The 22,161-nt window shown below is 38.2% G+C and overlaps 1 protein-coding gene across 2 annotated transcripts in view; it reads right to left on the reverse strand.

Moving 5' to 3' along the window:
- The window catches only part of AFAP1 (actin filament associated protein 1), a 61,600-nt gene that overhangs the window by 33,866 nt on the left and 5,573 nt on the right, over positions 1-22,161 (reverse strand). For both annotated transcript variants that reach the window (XM_010003120.1, XM_010003119.1), the window contains exons 3-5: positions 10,531-10,639; positions 4,671-4,882; positions 1,559-1,738 (exon numbers count right to left, since the gene is read on the reverse strand). In XM_010003120.1, the coding sequence (XP_010001422.1) occupies positions 1,559-1,738; positions 4,671-4,882; positions 10,531-10,639 (501 nt within the window). The remainder of the gene's footprint in view (positions 1-1,558; positions 1,739-4,670; positions 4,883-10,530; positions 10,640-22,161) is intronic.

A 22,161-nucleotide genomic window follows, 5' to 3' on the forward strand; every position in this document is an offset into this window, starting at 1 on the left:
ATCTGGGATATAGAAAATTCTAGCACTGCTCTGTCTGCCTATGTGGGCAATGCTATGTAGAATTTAAAAAAAAAAAAAAGAAAAGAAAAAGAAAGAAAACTTTTTTATGAAAGAAAATCTGATAAATGCCAATGAATTCAGCATTAATAAACTCAAGTTTAGAACAACACAGGAAATCATGGTGCAGTTACTATGATCTAATTGCAGCGGAATTCCCTTGGACAAGAAAATGACTTATGAATTTCTTTTCATTCCAATCAGTGTTTTTGAAACTGTAGGTGAGTTAGCATGCACTTGGATGGTGCTAGATTTTAAAACTTTAACAAAATCCTGATGTTAGAAAAAGCCTAACAAATATATGGCTGTGATTAGTTTCTATTAAAAAGACAACTGAGAGTGCATTTCTTAAGCCAAGATACAAATTCGCTGTCAAAACCAAACACATACACACAATATCTGCAAACTCCCAAAAGGTATATTCAAATATTGCAAAATAGGAAATTACAGATTAATTTTCCATTTAGTAAATTAATCTACAGCAGAACTCATACCTCTTAAGCTGCATTTTATGTCTCCCTCTTCTGCAGAAAAACTATCTGCCACCAGGAAATTCCTATGTGTTTAATTCAATTGTATTTGGGAAAATACAATTTATTCATAGAAAAAAAAGCACCATATAAGGTTAGATCAGAGCACAACATGGAAAATGCCTGATGAGCCTTATGCATTCAGACTTTTACATGCATTTAAAAGGCTGGATTTCAAGCTCTTAAAACAAGCTACTGAAACGGCAGTGATACTTTCCCACACTACTTCAGTGACCTCCACATTTGAGACTGGCAAACTCCAACATAAATACTAGTAATCTGGTTAGGATCTAAAACTGCAGCCCTTGCATTGGGATTTTCCATGTTTCAGACACTGAACAGAAAGGAGTGGAAGATGACAACATCCCATTTCTCAGAAGTCTGCATTCCCACAACAAACCATAACACATGATATCCTGCTAAACCAGGATTAGCGAACTTGAATGGACTTCAGGAAGCTGCAGAATTTTTCTCCATCCAGAGCAATTCAAACAGGTATCTCTATTTGAAAATGTGACTGTGACATTGGCATGCCCAATTTTTGCAGGGTAGCATATGGCAGTTACATAAATATGCCACTCCAAAAAGAAACCTGGGGGCCAGCTTCCTGTACCTTAGAGAATCTGAATCTTCAGCTCATGACCAGTGTGCCCTGACCACCAAAGCTTTCTGGAAAATAAGCTGGAGATGAAAATGGAAGGGTATTTGCCACCTCTCTTCTTCCTGACAGATTACTGTGTGATTAGACATGAAAACCATATATAGCAGCAATCCCAGCTGTGTAATACCAAACTACTGGTTGCCCAAAGAGTTACTTTGAGGCCTGAACGTTAAATCCCAAATTGCACGGGTTTTAAGTTGTCTGAATTGGCCTGAATGATACTGTCTGTATCTCAGTATTTAACAATAACTCAGCAGGCAATGAAAGCACTCTGTGGGTGGAAAACTCCTGGACAGAAATTTCCCCTTACCTTTAGCCACTGTTCTGCCTGCTCTTTGCTCTGTACCGCCAGAACCAGGGCATCTGCTCCTTGGTGTGAGATTTTCAGCTCATGCTTCTTCTTTTTGCTGTCTTTGGGAATGTATGTGATACTGCAGTCATTCAGGAGCAGCTCCATTTGGGGTTGCTGGTCCTTGGAACTTTTGTAGCACTAAAGAAATGTAAGGAAAGTTCAAAAGTTAGATATCACAATTCTGAACCCTGAGCGAAAGCTATTACCATACAGAAATGCTATTTTTTAATTTTTAATATTTTCTGCACTCCATCACATACCACAGAGTTCAGCCAATGCCAACTTTGCATTTTTCCTCCTTATCCCCCCTGTAAAGCAAAATTACTTCCAGACTGACACTAATAGCCATTTTTTATTGCAGAACAGGTACAACACATGGAGAGCATTAAGCTTCACGTTATCCTTATGACTCAAGCTTGACCTTGATCAGGTGGTTTAGGATATCTGTTCACATACAGCAGCAGAATAAACTTGTACAGTTAACAACTTTAAACTAGATGCTTCCCCTGCCTTGCAGCAACTGCCTAGCATATCAAGGCAAACCTACCCCAGGGCCTAGATGCTTCAGCTACAAACACTCAGATGTTCTTTCTCTTAGGATAAGTAAAAAAATTGTCATGCTGTGGAAACAGAGCAAAACTGCAGGTTGATAACATTTTTTTGCTAATTCAATTTAATTTATCACTGCACAAACCCACATAAATCTCTGCATTCTGAAAGCTCCTGGATAAAACTATGTAACTTACCCAGTGTTTTTTCCTCTCAGTGGTAAGTGTTGTCAATGAACAGACATTTCATGTGGGATCACTAAATTAACTGCCCAAATAGTTTAAATTGGTGATCTAAAGCTTAGGGGTTTCATGTTACATCTCTTGTCCTGTGACTAGACCTAATCCCTATTCCCATTTTCTTACACATCGGTATAAATGAGGTTCATCAAGCTGTCATACAGTGCCAGACTACAGAACAATGTATATTTTGTATATGAATGTCCAGTTATTTTACAAATTTACGTCAATTGGGCTTTAAGTCACACAAATAGGGACAAAGGCTAAAATATGTGATAATAAAGAAGACTAATTACTATATGCTTACATAGAATAGTTGAGCATAAATGTGAACAGGGAAAGCCCATGAACTTTTGCATATCATGTCATGATGCAACTGTCAGGAAGACAGTAGCTGTCAAAAATATGTTAGAAACGCTGCAACTTAGGCCAAGCAAACACAGCCACTCTAAACCAGCCTCTGTAAATGACTCATAATCCTCCTTCCCTCTCCAAAGCCCTTTAACTCAAGGTTTCTCTAGGTTGGTCAAAGATTTAAGTTTATAAATACGAAATCTTGAAAACATACAACATGAGCCACTTTAAGTAGCAATAAACAGCATTTAATTCCCTTTATATTAATTTAAATATTTTACTTAAAATTACCCATTACAAAAGCTGAAGTATTTATATATTGAAGGATTTTAAGTGAAAAATTATTCCCTACTAAACGTTATTCCTAATATCTAATCCTTATTAAAATATTTTGGTTTTATGATGACAGCTGCATTTCTAACACAAGCAATTACTAATCCCTAAGAACATGTATTTGTTTTACTTAAATATCTCATAAGTTAAATGTCTAAGTCCTCCTTCAAACAATAAACAAATCTTATGTAACTTGGTCATTAGACTCCTATAGTGATTTTTATTTTCTTAATTCCCATTACTGAAAGACAATCCCTATAATGAAAAAAAAAGCCTTTTCAGACCACACATGTGGCTAAAGGAAATGATAATAGGAAAATAATTCTATACAGAACAACAAATATAATTGTAGAAGAAATATTCTGTGACCTCAGAGAAAAACTGTTTTTTTTCTCCTCTTTTCTTCAAGCTGTTACCAGATGGACCTGAAATTTGATATGATGCCGATGTATGGTGATAAAAACGTGTATTATGCATACTGGTATTGTAAGAATACAATACAAATAATATCAGAACCAACATTACTTTTGACACTTAGAGGAAAATAGAAAAATTAAATCCTCAGTAACTACTGAAAACTGACAAATGAGTTCCAACTATATTTTAAGGAACCTCTTGCCTAGATGCTTCTATTTCATATCTTGGGATTTCCTCTACTGCCACAAGCATAAATCTACTTGGAAAGTGAACACATCTAAGCTATGTTTTAAGAGTGCAGAAAAATCAGGTTCTACAGAAAACTTTCTAGCACCTGTTAATAAGCTTTTAACACTTGGAATATTACCATAACTATTAGTTACATAATTAGCTCCAATGGTTGGAAGCACCAGGCAGGAAGACAGGGAAATCCTAAGACCCAAAATTATTTATTACTGTAAGCATTAGTTTGCTCATAACAACACAGAAACGAGTGTTTCACTGAATTAGGCTCTCTTTTCAGAAAACAAAAACAATTCTACGAGTAGATAATTTACTAACTTAAGCAATCTTTTATGGGTGCCTCCAATCTGAAAAAAAACCATAACAGATCTGCTTGAGGAACAAATACATCCACTTGTTTCTCTCCCTTCTATAATGCAGCTGTGCATCATGTGAATGCTGCATCTGTATTGCAGAACAGATGGCAAAGGTTTAGTTTAACATACACACATTACCACGGCATATGCTGCCAAGTGAACTCTCAGTCTAACAAGGGACTTTTCTCTGCAGCAGACTGATCCAACAGTTCATACACAAAGCTCCCTATGAGATATTTGGTCCTCAGGGAATGAAAGATTGGATTTACATTTTCAGCAGGTTTTTTCTTTTTTTCCAAATGAAATATGTTAGCAACTAATGGGCCAGACTTCATTCCCAATATCAGGGAAGTGCCTGGGTTTAAATGCAATAAAAATCGAAGTTTTAAGTGGCTAAATGCTACACTTATAATTTCAGTACTGCTTCTTGGGTAAATAATGACTGAACTCTTTGATAAGGTTACAGTAGAGTTGGCCCCTGTTTGCAGAACATACTCCAAAAACCAGATTCATGTAAAAATACATACATCATCCAAAAGATGCACAAAGAAAATACAGCTAGATAAAAACAAAAATTACCAGTAGCTTGTTTTCTTTGATAACACACAGTAGTTTGGTCCATTGCCCAAATCGTTTCTTTCTGAGGAGGAAGGCACAGATTTTGGCATCCTTCACCAGATCCATAGAGGCCTCCTCAGAAGGCCACTGATGCCTCATTTTCTTCCCCTTTCCATCCTCCTCCTCTTCATCGTAGGATTCATAAGAGCTGCTCATAGCATCTGAGTCATAATCTTTAAGAAAAGCATTAAAGTGTCAAGTTAAAACATTTCCAATGAACTGTACCGAAATAACTGAAAATCTCAGCAGGGATCATTTTAAGTTAAGGCTTCTGAAAGTCATTAACAAATTACTGTTCCAGTGCTTAGTAACATCAATACATTAACTTAATTGATTAAAAGATGCTGCTCCATTAAGAAATTTTACAGAAGACCCATACAGATATATTGGGAATTTAATTGAAAGAATGAGCTGGGAATGAACAGTTAGAATTTTAGGTAGCTTTTTATTAGCTTTAGAGTATTACTGATACCTTCATCTTTTGTAATTCTTTTCCAGAGAAATGTTATCATATCACCTTATTACATAAAGCAAAATATAGGCACAGAATCATCAATATTAGTAAAGCATATTAAGAAACAAATACTGACTATGACAGAAGTAATAAGATTAAATTATGGGGCACTATCTACTTATTATAACATTTCATAAAATTCTCAAATACAGCTCCTTCACTGATACAGTTCACTTTGAATAGACAATGCTGTTCCTTGAACTATAGTTCTGTGAAGAAGGTCTTGTTATGTTAGCCTAAACTGTTAAACCTGCCCTAAGTTTGGCAGTGTAACAGCAAGATTCCCTTTTAATTAAACAATCTTAGAATCACAGAATCATTAAGGTTGGAAAATACCTCAAATCCAACACCACCATGCCAATGAAACCATGTCCTAAAGTGCTACATCTACACATTTTTTGAACACCTCCAGGTATGCTGACCCCACCACTTCCCTGAACAGCCTTTTGCAATGCTTGACCACTCTTTCAGTAAAGAAATCTTTCCTAATATCCAATTTAAACCTCCCCTGGCACAACCTGAGGCACTTTCTTCTCGTCCTTCCGTCTCCTCTTTTGAGGGGCTAAAGCCTGTCTCACAATGTCCTTTCAAGTAGCTGTAGAGAGAGACAAAGTCTACCCTCAGTCTCCTCTTTTTCAGACTAAACAGTTCCAAATCCCTCAGGCTCTCCTCACAGGACTTGTTCTCCAGCTCCTTCACCAGCTTGGCTGGTCTTCTCTGGACATGCTCCAGCACCTCAAGGTCCTTGTATTGAGGGGCCCAGAACTGAACACAAGACTCGATGTGCAGCCTCACCAGTGCTGAGTACAGGGGCACAATCACTTCCCTACTCTTGCCACTCTGCCACACTATTTCTCATTCAAGGCCAGGATGCTTTTGGCCTTCTTGGCCACCTGGGCACACTGATGGCTCATGTTCACCCAGCTGTCAACAAACACCTCCCCCAGGGCCTTTTCTGCTGGGCAGCTTTCAAGCCACTCTTCCCCAAGCCTGTAGCATTGCATAGGGCTGTTGTGACTTAAGTGCAGGGCCTGGCACTTCCTTGTTAAACCTTATACAACTGACCTCAGACCATCGATCCAGCCTGTCTAGGTCCCTCTGCAGAGTCCTCCTACCCTCAGGCAGATCAACACTCCCTCCCAACTTAGTATCATCTGTAAATCTTTGTTCAGGCCTTTCTTTTTCAATAATGCAATCAGCTCTACCAGTCCCCTCCACTAGAAAACTAATTTGCCATTATCACAGAACCCTCTCTTCCACCATCCATACTTACTTATTTGTTTATGTGGGCATATAAGTAAAGCTCCTCAGGTAATAAAAACTGAAGGCAGGCCTGTTATCCACTGGCACATGCTTTCAAGGAGTAGAACTGATTGGAATTTTGTCAATACTTGAAATTTCATCCAAACATTTCAAGCAGAGTTTGATATGATTTTAGGACACAATGTGGAAAAAAAATCTCCTTTGCGTTACCTAGGTACTTAGGACAAAGCTGGGATATAAGAAGGACCTGGGACAACTGGGAAAAGGACAATGGATTGCTGAAAAACTAATTTTAAAGCAGTACATTTCTTTATGCAGAGTTAGAGTGGGATATAGAATGACAGAATTGTTTTGGCTGGAAAAGACCTTTAAGATCATCAAGTCCAACTACAAACCTAACATTGCCAAGTCCACCACTAAACCATGTCTCTAAACACCACATCTACATGCTTTTTAAATACATCCAGGGATGGTGACTCCACCACTTCCCTGAGCAGCCTGTTCCAGTGCTTGACAACTCTTTCAGTAAAAAAAGAATAAATCCTAATATCTAATCTAAACATCCCCTGACACAACCTGAGGCTATTTCCTCTTGTTCTACCACTTGTTACTTGGGAGGAGAGACCAACACTCACCTCACTACAACTTCCTTTCAGGTAGTTGTAGAGGGTGATAATGGTCTTCCCTCAGCCTCCATTTCTCCTGACTAAATAACCCCAGTTCCTTCAGCTGCTCCTCATAAGATTTGTGCTCTAGACCCTTCACCAGCTTTGTTGCCCTTCTTTGGACATGCAGATCTCACACTTCAGAATCAAGACTAGATATTCTGATCCCATTTGTGTTTTCACAAAAGTGTACAAAATAGTTTACCTTCATTCCAAATTTTTAAAATTAATAAATTGCCAGCTTCTGGTCAGTTCTGCTACAGAGTGTTTGGTTTGGGGAAGCTCCATGCAGGGAAAGGGTAAAAGCCTCAGATGATTACTTTATTGTAGGAAATGCTGACTGAGACTTCAAAGTAGAGATTAGAATTCTGCATGTTACATATCCTACAGGTACTGCCTTTGTGGCTCCTAAGCAGTACAAGTGCAGACGTCATGTTAGTAGTAAGTTGTATGATCAGCAGAGACTCTGCTGGCACAGCAGTTGCAGTTTGGTCATCCAAATCTCTGTTTATAGGAGGATGAAAACCAACAGGAGCTTCTGAGGCTGACATTTCCTCACAGAGTCTAACAGGAGCTCTGGGGACCTGTTGCCATATCCTGTCATTAGCTAATACCCATGCTTCTCTTCTCCTTGGCTGTAGGAATCCTGGCCAGAAGAAGAGTTTGCTCTGTGAGTCACACCAGGAAGGATGACCACCCTGGATTACTCCTATCATCCGGGCTGAAACCTTTGCTGCTCTTTGCCACATCCCACTTCTGTTCTTTGTTTCTCCAAACTGCTGCACCATGACCAAAGGAAGGCTTTCAGGCTCTGGACACAAACCACCTTCTGTTCACCCTGTAAAGTAACCATTTTAACATAACTAGCATAGGCAGTCTACTACCCATACATAACAGCTTTAGCAGATATTCAGAAAGTTATGCAGAGAAGGCCAGCATGTACATATAATTTCAAAGGGTTCTGAAGCAGTATTACTTCCAACCAATATTCATTGTGAACTGAATTTGGGAAGTAGTAAACTTCCTATTTAAAACTGCTAAATTGTGGAAGCAGACTGTGTAACAGTAAGCTGTGGAAAGCCTGCTAGTGACTAAATCTTGTTGTCTCTTATTGTCTCATGACAACAAGTAATGAAATCGGCTTGACAACAAACTATGGGAAAGATCTGAAAACTTGTGTATATGTTCAAGCCATAACACTCTCTGGGTATTGCAGTGGGGAAGAGGGTGAGAGAAAGGAGAAAAATACAACATGTGAAGAAAAAGTGAGAAGATTTTTAACAAGTCTACTAAAGTCTCAGAGACTGAGATTCACTCCTGCAACATGTTCCAGTGCTGCTGATCTACCTTTTTTGCATCTTCTTTTTAATAAACAGAAAGAGATTTTACCTGACAAGGCATATGCTGCCTTGTTTTCATCTATATACAAGTGTTCATTTACAGGGATTTGGGGAAATGACAGATACTTCATTTACATTATCTGTATTCTGCAATTTTCTGCTGCTGCTGTTTGCCTTTATAGGTAGGACACATGGCATATAAGCCTCTTTGCTACTAATGACATTACAAAAATATTCCATAAAAATATTTACTTAAGATAATTTTATCTATCCCAACAGTTTTTTAACAGTTTATTCTTGCACTTTTGACACTTTTAGCACTTCTTTGTTGAGGAGTACTTCACCTCAGACAGTGTGAACAGCTTCTTCAGTTCACACACTAATTTGCTGGCTTACTTTAATTACCACACACTGGATTTAGTGGAAGTTTTGCCTGAGTGAAGACATATCACTAATGTCATACTGAATTTAAAGCCACTTAGCAATGAAGGGCAGAATTAACAGAGATTAAAAGAAATTATAAGGAATTCAAGAAGTAAGAAAATACAGCAAAATCACAACAAGTGAAAGGACAAGTTACATTAGCAGAGATGTAAGTGTCTGGATATACATATTTAAATTAAGGAATTATTAATTAACTTCTAAGGCTGATATCCTAAATGTTTTTATGGATTTGGATGGTTTAGTACAATAATAAATCTGTTTCATATTTTGTCTTTTTACTCCCAAGGCAATCCTTTAGCAGTGCTATTAATATTTGTTCTATTAATATTTTTTTTGCCTGAGTATGGCTCTTGTTTAATGACAAAACACAAATCAGCAGTTCACCAGATTACAGGGTGTAGCAGGACCACCCTGCAGCGTTTCAAGGGAGGAAATGAGAGGAGGAGTGATTCTGCTGCTCTGCTAAAACGGTATGTTCCTTCACTTGATTTACAGCAATGAAACTCTTTCTTACCTTGAATTTCATATGTACATTAAGATAACCTCAGTTTCTGCAGTGTACAAGTGAATAATTATTATTTAAGGTGACTCCTATGCCTGTGTTTTAAGAACAGAGATAGACTCTTATTCATTTGTTCTGGTTCAAATAATAAAAATGGCCACAAAGCAGGGGAAGGTAGGCTTTCAGTCTTTGGGCCATAGAAAATAATGATTAGCAATAAATTGGCCATACACAAGTAATAAATCAGTCCAGACCATAAAAAAAAAGCAGCGAAAAGGAGAATCTTTGCAATTCTCGTCCGTGATGTCCTGTTGACTGACTCTGTGCAAATGGTCACAGCAGTCACTTCACCGGTTCATCAGTGTGCACTCAGAGTAGCTCCACTTAAGTGCACAGATCTTTGGGTAAGTAGTTGGATGTGAGAAAAACATTTGTGTGTTACAGAAGGACATTCTGGGGATCAGCTGGGAGGCAGCCCTCCACTAAATAAGTAGTCACAAAAATAGTCATGTGCATCAAACAGGGCTTGTAGGATCCACTATGAAAGACTTATCCCTATCCACAATGTGTCATCAGAAATGCTACAAATCACTTATTTGTAATTCCTGTTTTATTTTCATCTACTTTAGCATGAAATTCCATGCAATAGAGGACAGACCAATAGATCTACACCAGTTTCTGAGACCTCTACATTTACAGTATTGACAGTTTAGAGGGATTTACTCTGGATGACACTTCAACTCTGGACTCCTGGTCCAATGCTTGCATCCTGTTTATGGTTCAAATCTGTCCAGAAGACTGGCTGCTGATTTGGACAATCCAGTAGCTGCTGAAACATGTTAATGTGCACCTAACTTGAACTCCAGGTTTAGTTTCCTCTAAAAGAAGCCTGGTTTGTGCACACAAAACAGTTCTGCAAACCAAACCAATGCACGGGCAGGAAGGATAACCAGTACTAGCCCCAAATGGTCAAAGCCACACTTACAATACATCATCATAGCACTAACAGAGGTGTAGTTGTCAGATACTAAAAAAGCTGAAAAACACTGGAATCACCTATTCCTCAAAACTAGTCTGAATATATATTACTCACGGGAAGTGATGTACTCGGGAGCTTTTCCAGGACTAAGTGGCACTGCCTCTTCATAATAGCCTTCTGGAAGGGAAGATGTTGGTAAAGGTGGAGGCCCATTATCTGGTGGCTAAAAAAAAGAAAAAAAGAAAAAAAGAAAAAAAAAAGAAAAAGAAAAAGAAAATGTGAACTTCAAGAACTCATGATAAGGAGGCAGAACCTTCTTGCATGTACTCCAACTGAGTCCTTTGGGGTTACAAACACAGTACGATATTACTTGCCACTGTTAAGGATGATAAACTATATTAAAGTAAGTCCTTTCAGCAACAGCATTAAGTGGTAAAAATGTCAAAAACACATAGTTCTCTTTTCAAGGTCTAGAAACTTAAGTGTCTATGTAGGAAAGAGATTTCTGTGCATAGACCATATTACATTGTTATGGCTTATTTATTAGTATTTTATATCTGAAATAGTTTCTATTACAGCAGCAAACAACAGTTTGTTGGATAGTTTAAAAAAGCTAAGCAGCCTGGGCTGGCAGAGATAAAGGACAGATAATTTAGACCATACTTTCATAATGTGTTTTGTTTTGCAATGGCAAATCGGCTCTTAATATAGACATTCATTTTTAAAAAGCTCTTTCTACATAGTGAAAACTGTGGTAAAATGAAGGAAAAGTTTGGGACATCAATAAACTATTATATGATAAAATAAATACTTCAAATACCAGGTCAAATTCTAAACTGCTTCTTTTCTAAATATAAACCTGTTTTAAATTTAAAATGGACTGACTGTTAGTATGTTGATATAGTAACAAAGTAAATTTAGTACTCTGTGACTTCTTCCATATGACTATACTGTTCTGTTTCCTTAACAAGTATCATAACAACTATATTTTATAGAACTCATTCATGTTTACAAGTTCTTCGTTCCACATTTTCATATTGGAGAAAATACTGAAGTCTTTTTCCAACACTACTGGCTTATTGTATGATTACAAAAATACAACTTGTAAGCAGAGTTTCATTTCTGCAGTAACATTTTTTGAATACATCTTTCTCTTTTCTCTTGTAATGAAAGATGTATTTGTCTGCATTGGACTGATTAAGTCTAACCTCAGTGAATGAACAGAGATATTGAAGTAAGAAACCAGTCAGACTAGGCTTTCTCCATGGTCAGACACAGACACTTCTGCAGTGCAGTTCAATAGGCTGAACAGTCTAGTAGAGGCATAGAGACTTCTAAGCCATAGTGACTGGACTCCTCTTTTGCTACAGATCAAAAGTTACCCAGGAGGCAGCTAAGCTTTAATAACACATGGCATTATCTGTAATGGAACTACTTCTGTGGGCTCTTTCAGGGCTGGATTCATCTATGCAGATTTCAGACCTAGGCATCTCTACATCTGATTACTGAGTACACGCCTACACTGGACACCTAATTCTTAATAATGTCAGAAAGACGAGTCCCTCCCTTAGTGTGCTCTGTAGTTAAATGTATATTGAGTAGGTTAATCCACCTTTCAGGTAAGTGCTTGTGTAGTCCCAATGTGCAGGAAGGCAAGGAGCTAGCAAATAAATCTGCCCTTCAGCTCATCCAGCACTGATGTAAAACCAGAAACTTCCTCAAGAACAATGAATAGATTTGTGACTAAATTCTTGGGCATGCTGAGATTTACACTGTTACTACTTCTATATCACACTCAATTACAGGTAAGAGATGGGAATTACTGTAATCTACATTGAGAAGCAAGTGAGTTTTCCTCACAGATCAGTCTTCCTAGGACATGAAAAAATACCACGTTTGTTAATATTGGAAATTTGACAGCATGTTACGAATTTTACCCTACACACCTGCTTACATCAGCTCTGTGTGGCCTGAACTGCTAGACACAATAGGGGAAACTGCCTACAAAGAGTTTTTATTTTCTCCCTTCATGCAGCTGGGCTCAAGTGAGTCGGGGTCAAGGTTTGTTCCTGGGGCTGTGTAGATTCATACCCCTTTCGTAAGACAGAGATATCAATATTTTGGTCTAGCCTTAAACTATTTTCCCCATCAGGTGTATATATGATATATGAAATTCCTATCATTATTAAACCTAATTCACCCAGGAAATACCCATCCTGAGAGTTATTCCAATTTTGACTTGACACAGCACCAAATATGTTCCAATAAAGATTAGTGGGGGGGGGGGAGGAATCCTTGTTTTTAGACAAAATGTTATTCAGAAAGAAATAAAAACGGAAATGAAACACAAATGGTGCTTGTCTGAATTCGACCTTGCTGGAGCACCAGTTACTTCATACAGCTGGGGTGGGCTGGGCTGTGCTGTGCAGCCAATGTCAACACAGATGGAATCCATTGCTGAATTAACCAGGCCCTCCCTTCTGAAACGCATTTTGCAGTACTTGCCATAACAAAGTTGAAAACAATTATAGAAAAGATTATTTAAAAAAAAAAGAAAAAGAAAAAGGAAAAACAGAAACATCCAGCTTTAAATACTTTCTGATTATAGTAAGGCTGCTTTAATATTGAAAGAAAATCCAACTGATTAAATGCAAAAAAAAAAAAACAAAAACCTCATTCAAATCTGTACCATAAACAGATACATCTTTTGGGAGCTACGGAATATGTGAGTGTTTGAGCACTGAGAAATGTTAAAAAGTATTCTGATACTACTTACTAACATTTACACTGCTTTAATTTTTTTACTACTGTGAGCTGTATTGTTTAGTTCTTTCAACTTCACAATTTTTTATTGGAAGAATTTTTGGTGAAATTATGAATAATAAACTGAATTAATTCTTGATTCAATAATTTCTCATTACTTTACCTGAAGAATAAAAAGGCCATAAAACCCACAAAACTATTCATATATTCTGTAATAGAATTAATTATCAAAACCCCTAGAACATCTGTAGTTTGAGCGGTATCAGGAGGAAAGACCTGGCAACCTGCAGAGAAACCATTAGCATGAACTTCTATATTTATTTATTTTGATGACAGGCCACAGGGAAGAAAACTAGAGAATGCTACCTTACAAGACAAATAACTTTGTTCAATCACAGGAATAAAAACTGAGTTAGAAAAAAAAATTACCATTACTTTTATGTCACTGGAGGAAAAGGGACAAAGATGAATGAGATATTGCTGCCCAGAATAATACCAGTAATACTGAAACAATACTGATAAAGGTGTTTGTCAGGTACTGGGTCTGAGACCAAAAGAGAGATGTTTTATTTGAAACCAGGAAGTGGATGGGGTGATAATTACACTACAGAGCTGAGTTCTCTGAAGACATTGAAGACTAGATTGTACATGGGATGCCCAACTCCAGTTTATAGGATGGATTGTTGAGAAAAAGAAACAAGTATCTCCAAATGGTATGCAATATTTACTTGGACAGTAAAACTCACTGTTCTACTAGACACTATGAAACAGTCTTAGTGGAAATTGGAAATACTAATCTTATGGTATGCTATGGTCTCCCCTTCTACCTGCTTCTCTGTGCTCCACAGACCACAAATGAACTTTTTCTTCATTTACCATAGGAAATAAAATACTTTATTTCCCTCTTCTGTCCAAGGGTACCTAGCAAGACGTGTAGGAACCTTTTTTTTGAGGGATAGTCTAGCTGATAGCTGCTGATGATATGAAAGTGCCTAGTGTGGAAAGCAGCATGAAATACAGAGGAAAATAAATGTCATCATGTATAGGGACCTGAAGATATAAAATCACTTTACACCCAAACAAAGACTTACATAATGTAGGAAATAGAAAGAAACACCTCCCTTTATGCAATGATTTAGGGTGTGGAATTTTCCAGTGGAAAGCAACGATGGAGGCAACAACTGTCAGTACAACCGTGCCGCAGGCAGAAGCTGCCAGCAGAGCAAGGGCCATGCTTGAAAGTTATTCCATCAACCATGAATTTGGATCCAGACGAACTGCAGAGCCAGCTGCTACGTAACCCCTCAACACTGAAAAGCAGCAACATCAGGCTGGAAAAGTGGTCATACACTGGTTATGCATAATAAAGCTATTCAGCAGCCAGCAGGCAAATGTGAGCTGTTGAGAAGAAACCTTGACATATGCACATGTCATTTGCTTTGGAGCAAGCTTATACTTGACCTCTGTACAACCTCTCAGCATCCTCAGTCTAGCAGAGGGAGCACATTTATGATCCCTTTTCCCAGGTGTAAAAAAATGGATATCCAGAAAGCAAAACAAATCAACAAACTGAATACCAATACAACTGACAAAATTACTGACCACATATTTCAAGCAGGCTTCTTCATACCACTGTAGAGACTGCAAAGTGGGCAATGGTATTTGCCACACACTTGCTATGAAAGCCTTCAGAGCAACTCAGATCCTAAGGCTCTAAATAGAAATCTCCATTTATTGTCAGCTACTGAGGACCTGGATGTATCTCAGATTTATTGAGGACAAAAGCATTGACTATATGAGACGTTAAGACTATACTGAGCAGCACAGGAGTGAAATTATTTGCCTGAGCATAGGCAAGCAGAAGGTGAGAAGAATTCTTTATCTGATCTCAGATCCATATTTGAAGATTATTAATTTCTCAGTTTCTCAGCTGGACCCTAAAAAACTGGAAGCCAAATGTGAAAGAAGTCTAACAACTTATCTTTTCAGCTTGTAAGCATATCTGGCAAAAGAGAGTAAACCAGCCAGCCAGAAACTAGACTCAGCTTTTTTGGAACAGAGTACTGCTGTCAGTCCCACCACAAGGTGGGTTACACGGCTCTATGGCAGGCTGCTGGTACAGTCCCACCCAACCACCGCAGAGGGCACCCAAACATTGACAGCACATGCCTCTGGGACACTGCTGCTACCAGGAAAAAACCAAAAGGAATTGCCAAAAAAACCAACAGTCAGAGTCAAACATGATGGGAGGCCCAGCAATGAGGTGAACTGGTAACCCAAAAGGTCCACGGCAGTGCTGAAGGGATGAGGGAAGGAGGAAATGTGAGTGGAAGTGACCACCAGGTGAAGGATGAGTAAAAGCACAACTGAAGCTTTTGTTTAGTCTTAAAGACTAAGAATAAAAGAAAGGACATGCTTTGCACGCTGTCCTCCAAGCAGTGGAGATACATCTGACAGTGCCTAAGTATGTGGCCACTGACTCACTGGTGAATACTTAATTAAAAATATTTCTGGAAAAGTGCTTAGTATGTAGAGTATAGTGACTACAACCAGATTGCAGCCTCAGAAAGCATAGCCCTATGATGGGAAGGGGATCTGAACTGACTTGCTCGTATTTAAAGAATGAATCAGGGCATACCATGGCTCCACAGTCTTATCTTATCTGAAGACTGTCTGGAAAGCATTTACACAGGAACCTCATTGGGAACTGAGTTGGCATTTCACAAAACAGAGAACATCTGATTTCTGCACAGATGACCAGATAACCCACTTTACCTAAGCAACAGAAAGGTAAAGATGGCAATGAAGAGGATCAAATAGAAGTAGGAAGAAACCAACACAGTATAGGGACTAAGCAGGGAACGCAGCTGGTTCTTGCATTTCTCTGATGGCAACATCAGCCTGCAGCAGAAACCAGGCATAAGCTTAAGTCTCAGTTCTTGCCATTGTATTTAATTAACATTTGAGATAGTAAAGAAAACTGAAAAAACTGGAGGACAGAATGCACCACTGAAACGACTGATTTCTGGAATGAGTTACACCCAAACTCAATGGAACACAGAGAGTAGAACTAAACTCTAAATTCCATGGAAGTAAAAGAAGATCTAGGAAATAATTTAAAAGTGATAAAGAATGAGCCAGAAACAAAACCACAATGCTTCTGTATCATTCAGTTTTTATAATAAAAGATTATTACACAGCCAGTTGGAAGCATCACTCGGACAATACCATAGAGTTGACTCTTATGAAACAAAGGGTCTGAATGTACCAAGAAGAGAAATGGGCTTGAATTAATGCTGGGAAACACTTTAATGCATATTACATAAGAAAGATTAATCTGAATTGTAAGCAGTATGGGGCCCCCAGTCAGAGGTGGTTATTGTAACTGTGGTCAAAAAGTGTCTTTATTCCTCAGTAAAGCTGAAATCACCTTCCTATTCCAGGAGTTAATAAGCTCATTCCAGGTGCCATGACAGTACTGACAAGACAAGGCAATATGGTGGGCAACACCATTTCCACCAGAACAATCTTCTCTAAGGTCCTGAGCACTGCATCAGAAAGAAACAAGAGAAGACTTTGGTATTTAATGTTCATGTTATGAAAGAAGGTGGGACAATATCCTATCAAATTTAAGGCATTAGTAATTTAATAGCTCTCTTCTATGGAGGTCAAGGATCATCAGTGTCTAGTAAAGGCAGAAAAGAGGTCATACAGCTTCACAATCAGGCAGTTTAATTCTACACTAAACGTGACCTGAGCTCGTCCAGACTGGCTGTGAGTTCTGTTAAAGGTAGTTGGGAACAGCTCACCCTGGCAGGTTGGACAGAAAACTGAAACATGGTGCATTGTTATAAAAGTATATTGTAAGTGAACAGAGAAGGGAACTACTCTAAAACTTTTCTGTGATACCACTTGCAAATGTGAAATAAATCTTCAATAATAATACACCAACCCCAGCTAGCGAAAATGGGAATGGCAGCTATAATGTCCTCCAAGTAAAGATCAACAAAAAAGAAGCTGCAAAACTTTATTTGACCGTAAGTCTTATGCAATCATGTATGAAAACCAAAAGTATTCCACAACTGAATCATGCCCAGATGACCCTGCTGTTCTGGTCCCTCTTGATCAAACTAGAACATGAATCAAGTTCATATGAAAAATACTGATAAGAGAACTGGTTCAACAGAATTAAACTACAGCTCAAAATGCAACTGATAGAGCCTTTCTAGTACACAAAGTAGTGACATGAAATGTGAGAGGAATCTGATTGTGATTTCAAAGGATATCTGAGACAAAGGTACCAAGGTGAGGGAAAAAAGCTACTTAACACAAGAACTTTTAACAGCTGGCAATGAACACTGGGATGTGGGAACAGCCTTTCAAATTGAAATTGTGGGTTAAAGAAATCCAAGTGCTACTAAATAGATTTTTGTAAGTTTCTGAAATAATTAATATTTTTTAACTGCCTGCAGTATGATGGGATGACCAAAAAGGCTCATTTAGTTGTTCCTGCATTGCAGAACTTGAGATTTGTTCAAACTGAGGCTATTAGCCAGCTCTGAATGAAACAACTGCATTTATTTTTCTGGCTTTAAAAAACTTCCTTCAAGGAGAAAAGCTGCAAGGCTAATACTGTCTTAATATTATCTTTTAAGAAGAGCAGAGAATAACAACTGATTCTTACTGTTAGAAGGAAAAGCAAGTCAAAATAAAGACTCATAAACACCCACCTGGCACATGAGCCCCTTGCTTTTGTTATGGCACTAGCCTGTCTACATATTTTAGAATCATCTTTTAGACTGGCAATATTTTGGTTGCTGTTCAAATAATAATTTAATTGGTGATGTATCACCTCAAGAATCCTTTTGATTTCAGGAGCATTTTTTTCTTCTCCAAGGACACTGCCTCTTTTCCATATTTCATAATTAATATCTGAGAGCATACCTGGCAGGCAGTCAGAAAAAGAGAGGCTGTCAAACTGCTTTTCCACAATAGGAAACCCATTGATATGAAACACTCCCACAGTGTGACTGTGTACATTGCAGGTAAGGGTAGGAGGAAGATGACCTATCCTTTTGATTTATAGCTACAGGGGTTCTGGCATCTTGCTGGACACTTGTTGTGGTGAAATAATCATTAAGCTGCCAATATTCCAAGAAAAATAAAACGTATACAAATTTTACTGTGAAAATCATGCAAAATAGCAAAGTGTGTTGGTTCTGTTTGATTTTGTTGGACTGCACAGTGCACTGAAATCACCAGTAAAGATGTAATTAAATCACCAAATGCTTGGAGGCTACAAGTATTCTGTCACTGTCATGCTGTGGATAATTTATGCCAGTAACCCTCAGGCACATCCAAACAGCAGGACACACTGGAGCTTATTCTATTGGCTCTGGAACAATGGGGTTGCAGGTGTTAAACCACCAGCAGCACTGTGAGGTACACACAGAGCATTGCATCTTATTCCTCCAAACCCATCATCTCGCACTGCTTCTTGCCTGTCAAGTGCAGGAAATATCCTAAAAATAGCTGCAGATGCAGAGATGGAGAAAGCAAGCTAAAAAACACCAGCCCTCACAGTAAGCAGGTTCAAGAGAGGCAAACCAATATGACTCTATTTCAAACACGATGATCTCCTGCTCTGCCGCTGACCCAGGCAAAGCTTTCCCAACTGCTGGTGCTGTATTCCTTTTAGGAAGGACATATTAGTGCACCCAGCTGAGTGGCATTTCAGTTCAGCTGGAGGACTCGGAGTAGTCCTTAAGGTCACGAGCTTTATCTGCAGCTTTTACTTTTGCTGGCCATCTGAAGGAGCTGTATGCACAGGCTAAAGCAAGCAAGAATTTGTGCATTCTAAGCCTGATGGGAAGTCTGCTAGACCAGATGTAGCCATAGGCATGTACACAGAAAAAAGAAAATTACTAACAGATCGTGTGCTTAATGATTCGCTTTATTCACCTATATGCAAAATCCAAAGTTGTCTCTCAATTTTAAGACCTGATTCAAAGCCCACTGAGTCTAGGGCTCTGGGCTCTAATATGTTTTAATAACTGGAGACTTCATTTCAACTGTTAACAGCATGTCTTTAAATAAAATTAATTTTATACTCCTTGTTCATGGGCTGATGAATAACAAAACTGATACAAGATTTGGCCTGAGCAAATATGCAGGTCTATTTACAGATTTACAAAGGAAACCTTGCACAGCACCTGCCCACACATATTTCTGGCTCCTGGCACTACTTTAAGGAATACTGAATTCCTTCCCACCCACACATCTTTACATAAGTAAAAGCTTAAACATCAATTCAGACTAAACATTTTTGAATGCAGAATCCCTCGAGTGCCATAAAAAGAAACAGTGGTGTAAATGAACTTTAATTTCCATCACACTCAATAACTGATGTGCTAAAAACAGAGACTTTAATAAAGAGCATAGTTTATTTAAAGTTACCGATTCCCACTTTTACTAAACTCCTGTGTCCCAGCAGCCCACTGTTTCCACTGGAGGCGAAGACCACCACTGGATGTTATTAAGCGAATGGAAAACGTTTCTGTCCCAACTGACTGACAAAAAGAGGTGCCATACAACATGACTTCCCACTTGCTGTGTGAGGAAGTGCAACCTGCAGCAGAATTTCCTAGTCCCTAATGGGCCAAGAGGACTTCTTCTATTCCACTGGACAAGCACAGTTATGTAAAGTGGCTAAGAAAGCCAGATCAATATTTGTGTCACTGAACAACAAAATTATGTACAGGCTGGCATCATCAGCTACAAATTCATGGAAGCCCATTGATTAAGGGTAGCTGGAAAACCACCATGCAGGAGCATTGATGCAAGAGAAAAACAGATCTTAGCCACTGTTGCTCATGTCCAGCCTCGTGTAAAAAAGAAAGATAATATGACAGTCTCTGTTCATAACTGATACTAATGAGGGGCTAACAAAGAGGAATCTAACAAAGAAAAGTCTCCAGAAAACAGCTAATGGTCAATTCCAATAGTTGACCATGATGTCAAGAGAAATTTTTAAGCAGTCAGACTGGCTTTGAGATTGTTCTGATGTTCAAAGTTCAGGAAACTGATAATTTTTGTCCTTCCCTTCTGACTCCACCTGGTCTTTTTCAGGATGACAGCAGTTTGTCATATTTTTCATAAATTATGATGTGCTACTGTCTTAAAATAGTATCACTCATAACCTGTATTTGGCTAACACAAAACAAGGAAAGGCCTGAGACAGCTCCTGGCTGATCTCAAAGTGGCACCAACACCAGAAAGGGAGGTTTGAGCAACCCCTGCATGACAGCACCCACAGAACTGCACAGAAACTGGCAAAAATCAGCTTCCTTCACTATGGAAAAACCAACTTAGCTTGGTGACTCAATCAAGATGAAAGCACCTGCAATATCATGGATAGGTCAGAGGGGAGGGCCATATTCAAACTCCACTTTGCCAGGCTCAACATAGGAAGACTACACTCCAGACCAGCCAGCTCTAACTATGTCAACTTCCATGGCAATTCCCACGGTATCTCAGAGAAATATTTTTGTTACCCCAAAATCCAAACTGAACTACTGCAAAAACCAGCGTTGACCTCCTGGACCCAATTCATACTTCACACTATTTCACTCACTGCAGCTGTACCAACATTGAGGGAATTTGCACATTAGTACAGGAGAAAGGAAAAGTAGGTCAGTTGTCTTTAGAAAAAGAGCCTTCAGAGCCAATTTATTAAACTGAACCTACATAAATATGAAATAATAAGGTTCTTAATTGGCTTCAGTTTATGAAGCTGGCACCTGAAGCCTACATTTTAAAGGCTTGTGCATTTTGCATAATTTTCTTGCCTTTCATCAATCCCTTGTCTTGTAAATTATGCTATATGCATCTTGAATTAAATAAAAGTAATCATTTTTGGGCACTGTAAACTATGAAATGGATCCTCCAGATATCACTGCATACTAATAAGAACACTTCAGCATCCATTCAAAACTTATATATTATTTTATAGCATCATTTTTAGCTGAATTTGGCTACAGTATATATACCAATTCTGGATATCAATGTTTCTAGCATAAACACTCCCCTCCTATAATGATTCCAGCATATTTTACTACATTAGGTAGAATTAAAACAGAAGTTAAAAAAATAATCTTCTTCAGGTCACAAACCAAAAGCTGGAAGTGTTTAGGGAGAAACTATGATTAATGTAGTCTACATAATACATATTTGATGGGTTTGTTTACTTTGTTCTGCAGTACATACCATTGTTCACCATTAAATAGAAGTTATTACAAAAGGCTGGGCAATAGTTTGATCTGATACATTAGTTCTTATGTTTATAAAATGCTACTGGCTTATATATTTCTTAGAACTGGAGTAAATATAGAGTAATACACTACAGAGTAACACACTAAAATGAAGCAGTACATCAGCCATCCAGTTGTTCTGCCCTGTAAACTGCATCTTTACTTCTTGCTTCACTCAATGAACATCAGTCTACATGGATTGTCCTAATCACCATGCACAAAATCTTTCTCAAATGAATAAAAAATGAATAATTCACCAGTATTATTGCTAAGACTGTGTTCACCTTTCAACAGGCTAAGCCACTATTTGCTTACACTTATCTAAAAAAAAATGCTGGAAATGTTTTTTTCAAATGTACTGTAAAGTCAGTAAAATAAGAGAATTAAAACTTGTTTATAGTAACAAGACAGCTGCTCCCAACTGGAGGAACTGAATTACACATCTCAAACAGTATCTCTGCTATAAACATCTCTGAGAACACACTTCTACTTGTTCTGCAGGGAATTTCCTACCCAGAGACTGAGCACAGAAGGGCACTAAACTCTTTTTTTTTTTTTAAAAGGAAGTATTTTTCCTTCATTTTAAAACTCTGTGCTTTAATTTTTTAGCTATCAAGAGGGAAAGTTGATCCTTAAAACTGTAAGAAACTGGCTGGGACCTGTGGGCTTGGCC

This window comes from Chaetura pelagica, unplaced genomic scaffold (assembly GCF_000747805.2).
Source record: "Chaetura pelagica isolate M959 unplaced genomic scaffold, ChaPel_1.0 scaffold147, whole genome shotgun sequence".
Lineage (NCBI taxonomy): Eukaryota > Metazoa > Chordata > Aves > Apodiformes > Apodidae > Chaetura > Chaetura pelagica.